This window comes from Pleurodeles waltl, chromosome 9 (assembly GCF_031143425.1).
Source record: "Pleurodeles waltl isolate 20211129_DDA chromosome 9, aPleWal1.hap1.20221129, whole genome shotgun sequence".
NCBI lineage: Eukaryota > Metazoa > Chordata > Amphibia > Caudata > Salamandridae > Pleurodeles > Pleurodeles waltl.
Genome location: NC_090448.1, coordinates 26,592,920 through 26,606,611, shown reverse-complemented (window position 1 = coordinate 26,606,611; position 13,692 = coordinate 26,592,920). Strand labels below are relative to the sequence as shown.

The window sequence follows — 13,692 nt, the reverse complement described above, 5'->3', positions numbered from 1 at the left end:
TATCTCAATCTGACTACTTAGTTGCCCATGTATAACAACGTAGGCTTTTGGATTAGAACAGAATGCCTTAAAATAGTAATCATTTTCATAAGAAACCCAAATTAAAGAATGACCATCTGTAAGTAGTCCCGTTGAATTAAACTAAATGTCTTTTCACATCACCATCGACATTAGAGGGAGAGAAAGGGATAGGACATATCAATAAAGGCTAACAAGACAGATGTTTTCTGGTCAAGCTGGTGGTGAAGTCTTCTTGGATCAATTGTCCTAACACCCTCCGCAGACAGCTAGCTACCAGCTTGGGTAACTCTGTTGACATATTGCTATCCATGGTTAGCAATGAGATTAGTTGGTGGGTCGTTACGTCTTAAGGTCACGATTATGTATCCATTTGTACATCAGGCTTTTGCACAACAGGCTTAAGTATTAGCATGGTTTTGATTTTCTGATGACTCTAAAGCTGCATCTAATTTGGACTCAGTTAAAATCAAATCCAAACCAGTCCACCCATTGTGGAAACCAAGAGTCATTGGGTAGTGGGTGCTCCAGTTCATTTGCAGGTGCTACCAATGTGAGATGGGAAAGACTGACATTCTAGGGGAAATGCATACACATCCATTTTTAATACTTTGGTGACATTTCAGGTCTACCATTCTCAATGGATAGTTGTCAGCCATTTTGTCTGCTAAAATGTATTTGTTAGTGAGTCAGTTTGAAGAGCTGTAGAGTAGGGAGCGCCCACCACAAGCTGCAAAGTTTGACTGATGAACAATGGACATGTTTGGCTGAAGCTGCAGAGTCAGGAAACTCAATAATAAGGGTGAAAAATTAGCAGAAATTAGCACACAAGGTTTATAGCAATATCCAAGTGCCACAGGTTGGCACTTACAGGATGTAAGGATTACCTTGAATCTCTGGAAGTAGAGGCTGGACTTCCCCTTGGTCCGTCCCATCATATAGAGGAAGTCTGGGGTGAGGACAAACGGCACCCACTCTCTGTTTACACCCATGAACCGCTTGGTATTTCCCAAGATGTGCCCAAAGTCGATGTGGAACAAATTACCTGCAAAAAGAGATGCATGTACGTAAGATAAACTCCACAGGCACATACTTCACCTCTCAAACACTGGCCTGTGGGAACATACTTTATAGTGAACTCTAAAGAGTTCATGTACACTTCACATATCAGACACTCCATATGTGCCTGACAGTAAGTATGGGTCAGATACTCTGTAATGCCCAGTTACTCCCCAGAGGCCACACAAATCAGGGTCACTACATAGGTTGGCCCAACTCCACTGGTCAAGCCCATGCAAGCACCAGACAATCTCCAAAGTTAAAGTACTCGCTACCGATCAGATATACTTCCTCTACCGATCAGGTATATTTCATAGATCACACATACCTAAAAGCATTGAAGATTACACAGGAAACTCATAGTATTTGCTGGTCAGTACTCCATGGATTAGTCACTTTCATGGTCAGATACTCCTTTAGAGTCATACACCTGTGCCAGCAGGTGATATACCATTCTTGGATGAGATTCTCCCCAAATCCACACTCTCTTCCATGGTCAGATACTTTTCAGGGGTCAGATACTCTGCAGGCCCTAGACTCTCTCCATCGATCATTACTCCCCAGGGATCAGACACTCTTCAAGGGATCAGACACTCTGAAGGAATCCGATACTCTCCAGTGATGATGTACTCACCCGGGATCACACACTCTTCAAGGGATCAGACACTCTGCAGGAATCCGATACTCTCCAGCGATAGTGTACTCTGCAGGGATCAGACGCTCTGCAGGAATCGGATACTCTCCAGCGATCGTGTACTCTCCAGCGATCATGTACTCCCCCGGGATCACACACTCTTCAAGGGATCAGACACTCTGCAGGAATCTGATACCCTCCAGCGATAAGACACTCTGCAGGAATACGATACTCCCCAGCGATCGTGTACTCCCCAGGGATCATACACTCTTCAAGGGATCAGACGCTCTGCAGGAATCTGATACTCTCCAGCGATCGTGTACTCTCCAGGGATCAGACACTCTGCAGGAATCTGATACTCTCCAACGATCATGTACTCTCCAGGGATCAGACACTCTGCAGGAATCTGCTACTCTCCAGCGATCGTGTACTCCCCAGGGATCAGACACTCTTCAAGGGATCAGACACTCTGCAGGAATCTGATACTCTCCAGCAATAATGTACTCTCCAGGGATCAGACACTCTTCAAGGGATCAGACACTGCAGAAATCCGATACCCTCCAGCGATCGTGTACTCCCCGGGATCACACACTCTTCAAGGGATCAGACACTATGCAGGAATCCGATACTCCCCAGCGATTGTGTACTCCCCAGGGATCAGACACTCTTCAAGGGATCAGACACACTGCAGGAATCCGATACTCTCCAGTGATCGTGTACTCCCCTGGGATCAGACACTCTTCAAGGGATCAGACACTCTGCAGGAACCTGATACTCTCCAGCGATCGTGTGCTCTCCAGGGATCCGACACTCTGCAGGAATCCGATACTCTCCAGCGATCGTGTACTCCCCAGGGATCAGACACTCTGCAAGGGATCAGACACTCTGCAGGAATCCGATACTCTCCAGCAATCAAGTACTCTCCAGGGATCAGGCACTCTTCAAGGGATCAGACACTGCAGGAATCCGATACTCTCCAGCGATCATGTGGTCCCCATAGATCAGACACCCTTCAAGGGATCAGACACTCTTCAAGGGATCCGATACTCTCCAGCGATCATGTACTCTCCAGGGATCAGACACTCTTCAAGGGATCAGACACTCGGCAGGAATCCGATACTCTTCAGTGATCATGTACTCTTCAGGGATCAGACACTTTTAAAGGGATCAGACACTCTGCAGGAATCTGATACTCTCCAGCGATCGTGTACTCCCCAGGGATCATACACTCTTCAAGGGATCAGACACTCGTCATGGGATCCGATACTCTCCAGCGATCATGTACTCTCCAGGAATCAGACACTCTTCAAGGGCTCAGACCCTCTGCAGGAATCTGATACCCTCCAGCGATTGTGTACTCTCCAGGGATCAGACACTTTTCAAGGGATCAGACTCTCTGCAGGAATCCGATACTCTCCAGCGCTCGTGTACTCCCCCGGGATCACACACTCTTCAAGGGATCAGACACTCTGCATGAATCAGATACTCTCCAGGGATCATGAATCCTCTGGGGGAAAAGATTCTTTTCAGGGCCTATATACTCTCTGGGGATCATATTGTCTTTGGTATCAGACGCTCCCCAGGCATTCATACCCTGCAGAGATCAAACACTCTCCAGAGATCAGATACTGTGTTGAGGCATATTTTGCCCTCATAACTGGAGGTCAGATATGCTCCACTTTTCAGATATGCCCCACAGATAAAATACTTTTCACAGATCAGAAATTACCCACTGGCTTGATATTCTGAGGAGTCAAGTACTTTCCAGCTCGTCTAGAACGGTTCATAAATCAGGGACTAATGATGGGTCGGATTCCAAGATCATCATTTAGGGGTCGCCAGTAGGTACAGCTGCGACCACTGCATTGCCCCCTGAAACTCCTGGCACTGTCTTTGTGACCCTGCCTAAGAGGTACCAAGATCACCGCCAAGAACACAGGGGCAGCTTCCTTGTGTGTGTTGGGAGTCCACCCTCCTTGTTTTCTACACATTACTTATACTGAGAGTGAGTAATAGCCAATTGTTTTATTAGTGTAATAAAAATGGATCATCAGGAAATTGAATGAGACTTCTGCTGGCAGCCCAAGAAAGTCAAAAATATTTGCAAATGTATGTTGTGTGAGTGCTTGCAGCTGAGAGACTTGAGAGTGTGCGTATTTTAAGCACGTGTCTGTATGTGAGTGAGTAAATGTCAGTGAGAGGCAGTGAGTCAATGTGAGTGACACTGTCAGAAAGTTAGTGTGAGAGCAAGAATGAGTGAGTGACTGTAAGTGAGTGAAAGTGGGTGAGTGAGAATGAGTGCTAGATGTGCGAGTGCAAACAAGTGAGAGTGACAGTGGGTGAGTGTAGCAGTGTATGAAAATGAGTGAATCAGACTGAGAACGAGTGCATGAGAGTAAGAGTGGGTGCAAGTGGGGTTTATGAGAAAAAATGAGGGGTAAAATTAAGAGTGAATGCGAGTGCGAATAAATGAGTGGGAATGAGAGTCAGAGCATGTGAGAATAAGTGAGAGAGAGTGAGAATAAAGGAGTAAGAGTGAGTCTATGTGAGTGTGTTTGAGTGAATATGAGTGAATGAGAGGGCGAATAAGTGAGAGTGAGTGTGAATGACTGTGAATGAGAGTAAGAGTTAGTGGAAGAGAGTGAAAATGAATGAGTGAGTGCAATTGAGTAGGAATGAATGAGAATGAGTGAGTCAGAGCATGTGAAAATAAGTGAGAGTGAGAACGAAGTAGTAAGACTGAGTGCATGTGAGTGTGTTTGAGTGAGTCTGAGTGAATCGGAGGGTGAATGAGTGACTGTGAATGAGAGTAAGGGTGGAATAGAGTCAAAATGAATGAGTGAGTGCAATTGAATAAGAATGAATGAGTGAGAATGAATGTAAATGAGTGATGGCAAGTGAGAATGTAGTGCTATGCTTGCCAGTCTGCCGCGGACCCTGCCAGATTGAAGGCCATCATTGGTTTATAGAGGTAGCCATGGTTAAATACTGCCCCTGGCACACTGGAAGCTGTTTTTAGCGTGCCAGATGTTGTGATTTGCAGGCCTTGATCGACAAGAGTCTAAAACAATCCACTAATCCACCAGAAAGTAACTTTGCCTGTGTATGAGCAAGCATGAACAGCATAATTACTCTTTGAAGGAGAATGGGAGAGAGAGAGAAGAAACAGCTGGCATGGCCTTGCCAACCACACATCTCTTGTACTTCAGGGGATTCTCAAATACGTTTTCGAAGATGAATGGCAAACACATACTATCGGTAAATAAAACAAAGTTTTACCATGTTGCAGAAGCATTGGAATGCTCCGACGGATGCTCCCTGGCTTTGTAATGATTGGCTGCGGGGAACCCAAGCCAAAGTTGATCACAGCAACATTGGAATCCCGGGCCAATAGCAAATCTGGAACTCAGGCCCCCGAGCAGGACCAAGAACAGCAACCAACATGTGATCCAGAGGAAAGAGGGTTCAGGCAACTGTTCAGCAAACACAACCAAAAGGTAATCCAAGAGGCAAGACCGGGTTCAGGCAACCTGTCAGCAAACGGTACCAAATCGTGATGCAGAGATCAGGGCAGAGCCTAGCACGGTGGTCAGGGAGCCAAAAAGGGAACAAAACAATAAAGGTGTTGGATGCACAATGGTGGACAAAGTGAAAGTGAAGGAATACCTTCAACATTGGAAAGGTGCCAGACATCCCCAAAGGAGAGCACTCCTTATAAAGGCCTCCTCCCCCTCACCACCTGGAAGTCCCTCCCTTTGACCTTTCCCAGTGACCCTCTGCAACATTCCCGGCTTCCCCACCATATTATATGGGAACCAGCCAAATCCTGGAGCCCACTTAACTCCCTTCTCCCAGACAACAGGCACCTAACATAAAATACTGGGACTGGTACATTAGAGGGTATTCTTGGCACATGGGGAATCTGAGGAAAAATGCTGATGCTGGCATATTTGAGGAAATTCTTGGCATGGGGGTACCCATGGCAAAATGCTGGTTCTAGCTCACTGGATGTAAATCTTGGTATGGGGAGGACACCATGGCGTATGTGAGGGAGGCAACATCACAAAATATTGGACCTGACATACTAGAGATAGCTTTTGACATAAGAGTTACAAATGACATTTGTGCGGTGTTCAGAAGTCACTCATCACATCACACAATAATCCACAATAAATTATGTCGACGTTTCGACCCCACAGATAAGAACCAATCATTTGAGGGTCATCATCAGGACAGAAGTCATATTTTTAGGTAGCACCCTCAAAACACAAGATATTGAGACTTTTAATGTGACTTTCTTTCTACTGTATCCTAGTTACAGTAATTGTGTCCCTCTAAATCCAAAAACACGTCCGTTCTTATTTTAATGGCAAATACTGAGCCTCCCTCAATGCGGATACTCCTTTTCACCTCCATGAGAAATTGTTTCTTAAATACAGAATTAATCATGTAGCACATTTAATCACCGGAGACGGACGCCAACTCGCAAATGGCACAATGAAGGTCCTTTTTGATTCGTGGGGGCACCCATAGCACATTCTGCAAACAATGTTGTCAACTCCTGTGGAGTATCAGATTTCATCGGCTTGGCACAATAAGAAAGGACCTAAATATTTAATGAGTGCCCTGTCTGAGCCGCCTATGCCTTTTTGGCAAATTCATGTGAAAATTGGGCTTTTAAATTTTCTTGGAGGAAAAGCACCCCCACACCTGAGTTTCCACTAAAAGAGGTGTGGCTCACTTTCTTCACGTGCTTGCGACAGCACAAGCATTACACCCCCCCAATTTCAAAGATCACGTCAACATCCCGATAAAAGTGGTGTCTAAAATGAACATTTTCTGTGCTGTGCTTTAATAATAAATATATTATTATGCAGCTTCAGTGATGGTACTTATTGTGATGTCTTCAGGGGTAAGGTCATGGCAACCATTGGCTGAGGAGATTTAAGGTCATACACTGTCACTTTCTGTGATGTCATTAAGATCAAAGGGTGTGTCATGTCACTTCTGCTACCCCTGGCATTTTTGTGAATGGATGTCCATATCAGCTTCTTTCCAGGGGTCCAAAATACTACAGGTGTAAAATACTACTTGTCACATACACCCGATTGGTCAGATGTTCTGTATGTCCTGTGTACATCAGAGGCATTCCACAGGCTACATACAAGTCATTGGGTACACGCCCTCCTCCACTGCTTCACGCTCTTGCGTACCTTACAGATTCCTGAGGCCTAATCCATGTTCTACTAATTCATGATGTATGGTCATCAGTCCTGTCCTGGTGGTCCCTTGTCACATTTAAAGGCTGTGTTATTATTTAAGAAACCAAAGGAAGTGTTGTGAGCTCATGCAGACCTGCTGACTGTAAAAGGTAAAGGCCAAAACCTCATGATTGCTTCTTCATTTGATCACACTGATGTGATCTGGTAAATCATGATTACAAATTTGGGAACCCACAGAAACAAGATAACTGAACTGCATTAGTTTTATGTCAAAAAAGTCCTGTGCATTGATGGACAGCAGAGTTACGGGCCTGTGCTATCATGAGCCAACATATGCATACTCTATACCTTGCCATACTCGGAATTTATGAAGTGTATGGCTACCCAACAGGCCTCTCAGCACTAAATGGCATGTTCGTCGCATAGTGCCTATTAGACATGCAAATGACTCAAATAAGTGGGTCCGGAGATGTTTTCTAAAATTGATTTCTTCCTCCATCGTTCTTAGAGGCAATGGCAGGGTGCTCCAAAGCTCTGGGACCAGATACGCAAATGAGCATTCGCCGCTTCTAGTGTTCTTAATCAAAGGCACAGTGAGAAGCATCTGTTCTGCAGACCGTAGAGATCTTTTAGGATTCTAGGGGCTTAGAAGCCGCTATAGTAGAGGAGGACGCTTATTATGCATATCCCAATGGGCTAGGCACAGACATTTGAATTGAATTTACTTGGATAATGGCAACCAATGGAGGGACACAAAAGATGAAGCAACAGAATGGTGTTTTGGTATCTTTAGTAGAATACGTGGTGCAGCACCCCTAACGATGTCTATGATGCACAGAGGTCCTATCTCTTCCTCCCATGCCTCTGCCAATCCCAGCAGAGCTTAACGGCATAAACAAGGAGCCTAATTCTGACTTATGCATCAGCTTGATGGACACAATCTCCTGGCTCAGCCTGGACTCCAAAGGACCTGCATCCAATGTAACCTTAGCTTGATGGACACAATCTTCTGGCCCAGCCTAGACTCCAAAGGACCTGAATTCAATGTAACCTCAGCTTGATGGACACAATCTTGTGGCCCAGCCTAGACTCCAAAGGACCTGCATCCAATGTAACCTCAGCTTGATGGACACAATCTCCTCGCTCAGCCTGGGCTCCAGAGGACCTGAATCCAATGTAACCTCAGCTTGATGGACACAATCTCCTGGCTCAGCCTGGACTCCAAAGGACCTGAATCCAATGTAACCTCAGCTTGATGGACACAATCTTCCCACTCAGCCTGTACTTCAAAGGACCTGAATCCAATGTAACCTCAGCTTGATGGACACAATCTTCTGGCCCAGCCTAGACTCCAAAGGACCTGAATCCAATGTAACCTCCGCTTGATAGACACAATCTCCTGGCCCAGCCTAGACTCCAAAGGACCTGAATCCAATGTAACCTCAGCTTGATGGACACAATCTCCTGGCTCAGCCTGGACTTCAAAGGACCTGAATCCAATGTAACCTCAGCTTGATGGACACAATCTTCCCGCTCAGCCTGTACTTCAAAGGACATGAATCCAATGTAACCTCAGCTTATGGGCACAATCTCCTGGCTCAACCTGGACTCCAAAGGACCTGCATCCAACGTAACCTCAGCTTGATGGGCACAATCTCCTGGCTCAGCCTGGACTTCAAAGGACCCGAATCCAATGTAACCTCAGCTTTATGGACACAATCTTCTGGCTCAGCCTGGATTCCAAAAGACCTGAATCCAAAGTAACCTCAGCATGATGGACACAATCTCCTGGCTCAACCTGGACTCCAAAGGACCTGTCTCCAATATAAGCTCAGCTTGATGGAAAACAACCTCCCAGCTCAACCTGCTGGGCCAAACTCAAACTAAAAGTTCGTCTAGGTCAGAAGGTAACGTTTTCCAGCAACTTTGGGCTCTCGTTCATCCTGACCACCTGCCCTCACGAGGCACCCCTAACATGGGTCAGGTGCACCTCCTAAAACTTCAATACAATTTTTGGAAGTTTTCAGACTTTCCATAGAATAGCAATGAACACCTCAACCTCACTGTTTCATATGAAGATTTCTATTTTTCCAGCATGGCTTTTTGACCCCTTGACCGATTTTCACCATTTTTTTATTCATACGTTTGTGTTAAACTTTACTTGATTTAATGAAACTTGATTTGAAACTGTAACTTTTTAAAATGTCTTTAAATGTGACATTTTTGGGGTTGGTACACACAACACGTTCTCCAAAGAGTAGCTTTTTGCTAAGCTGAAACCATCAAATATAAGCCAGGCGTATACTGATGGAAAGCTGTTTAACTCTGAGGATTATTCTGTTTGGACAGTGATGAAACTGAGTGATTTGGACAGAGAGGAAGCTCACTCACAGCTCACCCAGGGTCTTGTGACCTCTCTACTCCAAAGAGAAACTGTCGAACTCTCCTAATAGGCAGTAACTGTTCCTTGGGGGGAAAGGAGCTGGGCTGATTTGGACCATGATCACATGTTGGGTACTTCATAGTTTAGAGGATATGAGGATTGGTGAATCCACTTGTGCATTTATTTCATGCACTTAGGACCTGATTTCTATTTTGGGGGATGGGCTACTCCGTCACAAGGGAGACAGCCTGTCTCATGAAATATAAATCCCATTATATCCTATGGGATTTATGTTTGGCGGATGGGTTATCCATCACCGTTGAGACGGAGTAACCCGTCTGCTAAAATCTAATCAGGCCCCTACTCTCCATCAGACTGAAGTGGTTTGTAAAGAGGACAGAGAGGGGCTATGACTACTCAGGTGTGCTTTAATGTTCCATTCATGTGATCAGTCACTGAACAGCATTGTGCAACATTTAGGGCCTGATTTAGAACTCTGCGGACAGGCTACACCATCACAACGGTAATGAATATTCTGTCCACAGAAATCTAAATCCCATCACATCCAATGGGATTTAGATTTTGGTGGATGGGATATCCATCACTGGTGTGACATAGTAGCCTATCCACCAAGTTGTAAATCAGGCCCTTTGTTTGCTTTTTACATTCATTATGGCTGTAATCAGTGAAAGAGCTCAGCTCTCCTGTCCATTCCTTTGTATCTTCTAGAGACACCACTTATGTCCAACCATGTGCAGGTGCCCGGGCACCTGCTATTATACGCCTATGACAATGGAAGGGGCACACAGTGCAGCCAGCTACCACCTAACAGAGGCTACCATAATGGCGCCCCAGTCCTTAATATAGATCATACCATCTTAACCCGGTTCTAGGCACTTCTGGTGTTGGAAGAAAGTGGAAGTGAATGACAAGGAGATAAAGTGATTTGCCTCGGCTCACACAAGTTGGTCAGATGGCAAGCTGGGACTGACGTCAGGTGCCTAAGCTCCAAACAACTTCATCAGTAGTTCAACATACTGGATGTTTATACTGTTGATGCAGACCCTTTCGGTCACAGTACCTTGGTCAGTGATCATGATGTTGTCGTTGTGGCGGTCTCCAATCCCCAGGATGTACGTCGCGATGGAGTACCCTGCGCATGAGGTGACAAACCGCTCCAGGGCTTCGTAGTACTGAGAATCCAGAAGCACAGAACATGATTAGTCATTAGCCAGGCCCTTTGATGAGGCATCAGAGGAACATAGGGTTTCATCATTTCTTGTTAGGTAACAGGACCATCAGCAGCATTGAGTCTTTAAAAGTTTGACAAACTTCTTGGAATAATCTTTCCTATTAACCAATAAACTATCAACGCATTAAAGAGCATATTTACCAAAGGTTTTGCACCACCTCTGCACCACACAAGGGGTTGCAGGATGCTGCAGAACCTAGAATGAGGTTTGTGAATCAAGTCCACCTTCTGTGGTCCTGTGTGGCTATGGAGTAATGCAAGGCAGTGCAAGTTACTGGCGTGCATTACTCTGTCCCAGGCTTCTGTTCCAATGGTGGTGCAATAGTGTTCCCACGCACCACCCATGGATCGTGGCACATTCCCAGATTTACCATGAATGATAGATGTAGAAATGCATCTAAAATGCTATCCCTTCCCAGGGAAGGCGTAACCAGGAGAAAGATCATTATTTCTCCTCTTTTTTGTTCTCTTTCTAAAGAGGAAAACCCTCGAAGGATTGTTTTTGCACAGGGAATTCTCCCATCCTGCACAAAAACAATTGTGCCTGCAATGCAGATACCCTTGCACCATGCTGCAAGGTGGGCCTGGCTGTAGGCAGCACCTAGTGCATCAGCACAAGGAAAGGACAGAAAAGCGCTATACAGTGTTAAATATGAAGGATTCGTGCCCTCTCCCTATCATGCAGCGCAGCAAGGTTCCTACACATTTGATAAATCTACCCCTAAATATAAAAATAGCCGGTTAATTTTTTGCCATATTGCCAACTAATTTCAGTTATGTTTTCCACTGCCATTCACAGCTAGGTCTGTGCTCTGTGTATAATAAAATAAATACAAACTGAACTAAACCACATGGGTTGGTTGAGAGACAGTATTACAGAAACAGGGGTCATGACCTGTCAGTTATTGATTCTTTATTGTTGGGACATTTGTTGAATGCGACCCACTCAGTGCAGAATGTTCTCTTCTGACAAAAATCTGCAAAGTTTCAAGATTGGCCTTCAATTCTTGATCTGCATGTTAGCAGATTTGTGTGTTTTCTGTCTCTCAGAGAAAGTCCACAGAGCTCAAAGAGTATCACCTGGCAGTGGTGTAACAGAAAACGATGCCCCTAACACCCCCACAGAATTTAGTGAAGGGACCCTAAAGAATATCTCACATAAGAACTTGGGCCCCCTGGAGATGTAAACTCAAAAGTTGATTTTCACTGATAAGTGATAGCTGTCCTGGGATATTAGAGAATACCTCTTCTAAAGGTGGTAATCTTTAGATGTTAGGATATCAGGTGGCTTTGCTCTTCCAAAGTGTTGAGCTTGTAGGTATTTCAGGATGAACTCTTAAATGATCCCAACTCTCCACCCACGTTTCCCTTGGTGTGCGCTCCATTTCCCTCCATCAGCTCCCATCATGCATCCCTTGGTGTGCGCTCCATCAGCTCCCATCATGCATCCCTTGTTGTGCCCTCCATCAGCTCCCATCATGCATCCCTCAGTGTGCGCTCCATCAGCTCCCATCATGCATCTCTTTGTGTGTGCTCCATCAGCTCCCATCATGCATCCCTTGGAATGCACTCCATCAGCTTCCATCAGGCATCCCCTGGTGTGCAATCCATCAGCTCACATCATGCATTCCCTTGGCGTGCGCTCCATCAGCTCCAATCCTGCATCCCTTGGTGTGCGCACCATCAGCTTCCATCATGCATCCCTTGGTGTGCACTCCATCACCTTCCATCATGCATCCCTTGGTGTGCACTCCATCACCTTCCATCATGCATCCCTTGGTGTGCACTCCACCAGCTTTCACCATTCATCCCTTGGTATGTGCTCCATCAGCTTCCATCATGCAATCCCTTGGTGTGCACCATCAGCTTCCATCATGCATCTCTTGGTGTGCACTCCACTAGCTTTCCCCCATGCATCCCTTGGTGTGCGCATCATCAGCTCCCATCATGCATCCCTTGGTGTGCACTCCACCAGCTCCCATCATGCATCCCTTGGTGTGCGCTCCATCAGCTTCCATCATGCATCTCTTGGTGTGCACTCCACCAGCTTTCCCCATGCATCCCTTGGTGCGGCACCATCAGCTCCCATCATGCATCCCTTGGTGCGCACCATCAGCTTCCATCATGCGTTCCCTTGGTGTGCACCATCAGCTTCCATCATACATTCCCTTGGTGTGCACCATCAGCTTCCATCATACATTCCCTTGGTGTGCACCATCAGCTTCCATCATGCATCTCTTGGTGTGCACCATCAGCTTCCATCATGCATCCCTTGGTGTGCACTCCACCAGCTTTCACCATTCATCCCTTGGTATGTGCTCCATCAGCTTCCATCATGCAATCCCTTGGTGTGCACCATCAGCTTCCATCATGCATCTCTTGGTGTGCACTCCACCAGCTTTCCCCCATGCATCCCTTGGTGTGCGCATCATCAGCTCCCATCATGCATCCCTTGGTGTGCACTCCACCAGCTCCCATCATGCATCCCTTGGTGTGCGCTCCATCAGCTTCCATCATGCATCTCTTGGTGTGCACTCCACCAGCTTTCCCCATGCATCCCTTGGTGCGGCACCATCAGCTCCCATCATGCATCCCTTGGTGCGCACCATCAGCTTCCATCATGCGTTCCCTTGGTGTGCACCATCATCTTCCATCATACATTCCCTTGGTGTGCACCATCAACTTCCATAATGCATTCCCTTGGTGTGCATTATCAGCTTCCATCATCCATTCCCTTGGTGTGCACCATCAGCTTCCATCATACATTCCCTTGGTGTGCACCATCAGCTTCCATCATCCATTCCCTTGGTGTGCACCATCAGCTTCCATCATACATTCCCTTGGTGTGCACCATCAGCTTCCATCATGCATCTCTTGGTGTGCACCATCAGCTTCCATCATACATTCCCTTGGTGTGCACCATCAGCTTCCATCATACATTCCCTTGGTGTGCACCATCAGCTTCCATCATACATTCCCTTGGTGTGCACCATCAGCTTCCATCATGCATCTCTTGGTGTGCACCATCAGCTTCCATCATACATTCCCTTGGTGTGCGCCATCAGCTCCCATCATGCATCCCTTGGTATGCGCTCCATCAGCTCCCATCATACATTCCCTTGGT

General features: G+C 46.1%; 1 protein-coding gene across 4 annotated transcripts in view; it reads right to left on the bottom strand.

The window, feature by feature from the left end:
• The window catches only part of LOC138258876 (phosphatidylinositol 4,5-bisphosphate 3-kinase catalytic subunit gamma isoform-like), a 106,165-nt gene that overhangs the window by 23,072 nt on the left and 69,401 nt on the right, over positions 1-13,692 (bottom strand). For all 4 annotated transcript variants that reach the window (XM_069206180.1, XM_069206179.1, XM_069206182.1 and 1 more), the window contains exons 9-10: positions 10,398-10,509; positions 906-1,063 (exon numbers count right to left, since the gene is read on the bottom strand). In XM_069206180.1, the coding sequence (XP_069062281.1) occupies positions 906-1,063; positions 10,398-10,509 (270 nt within the window). The remainder of the gene's footprint in view (positions 1-905; positions 1,064-10,397; positions 10,510-13,692) is intronic.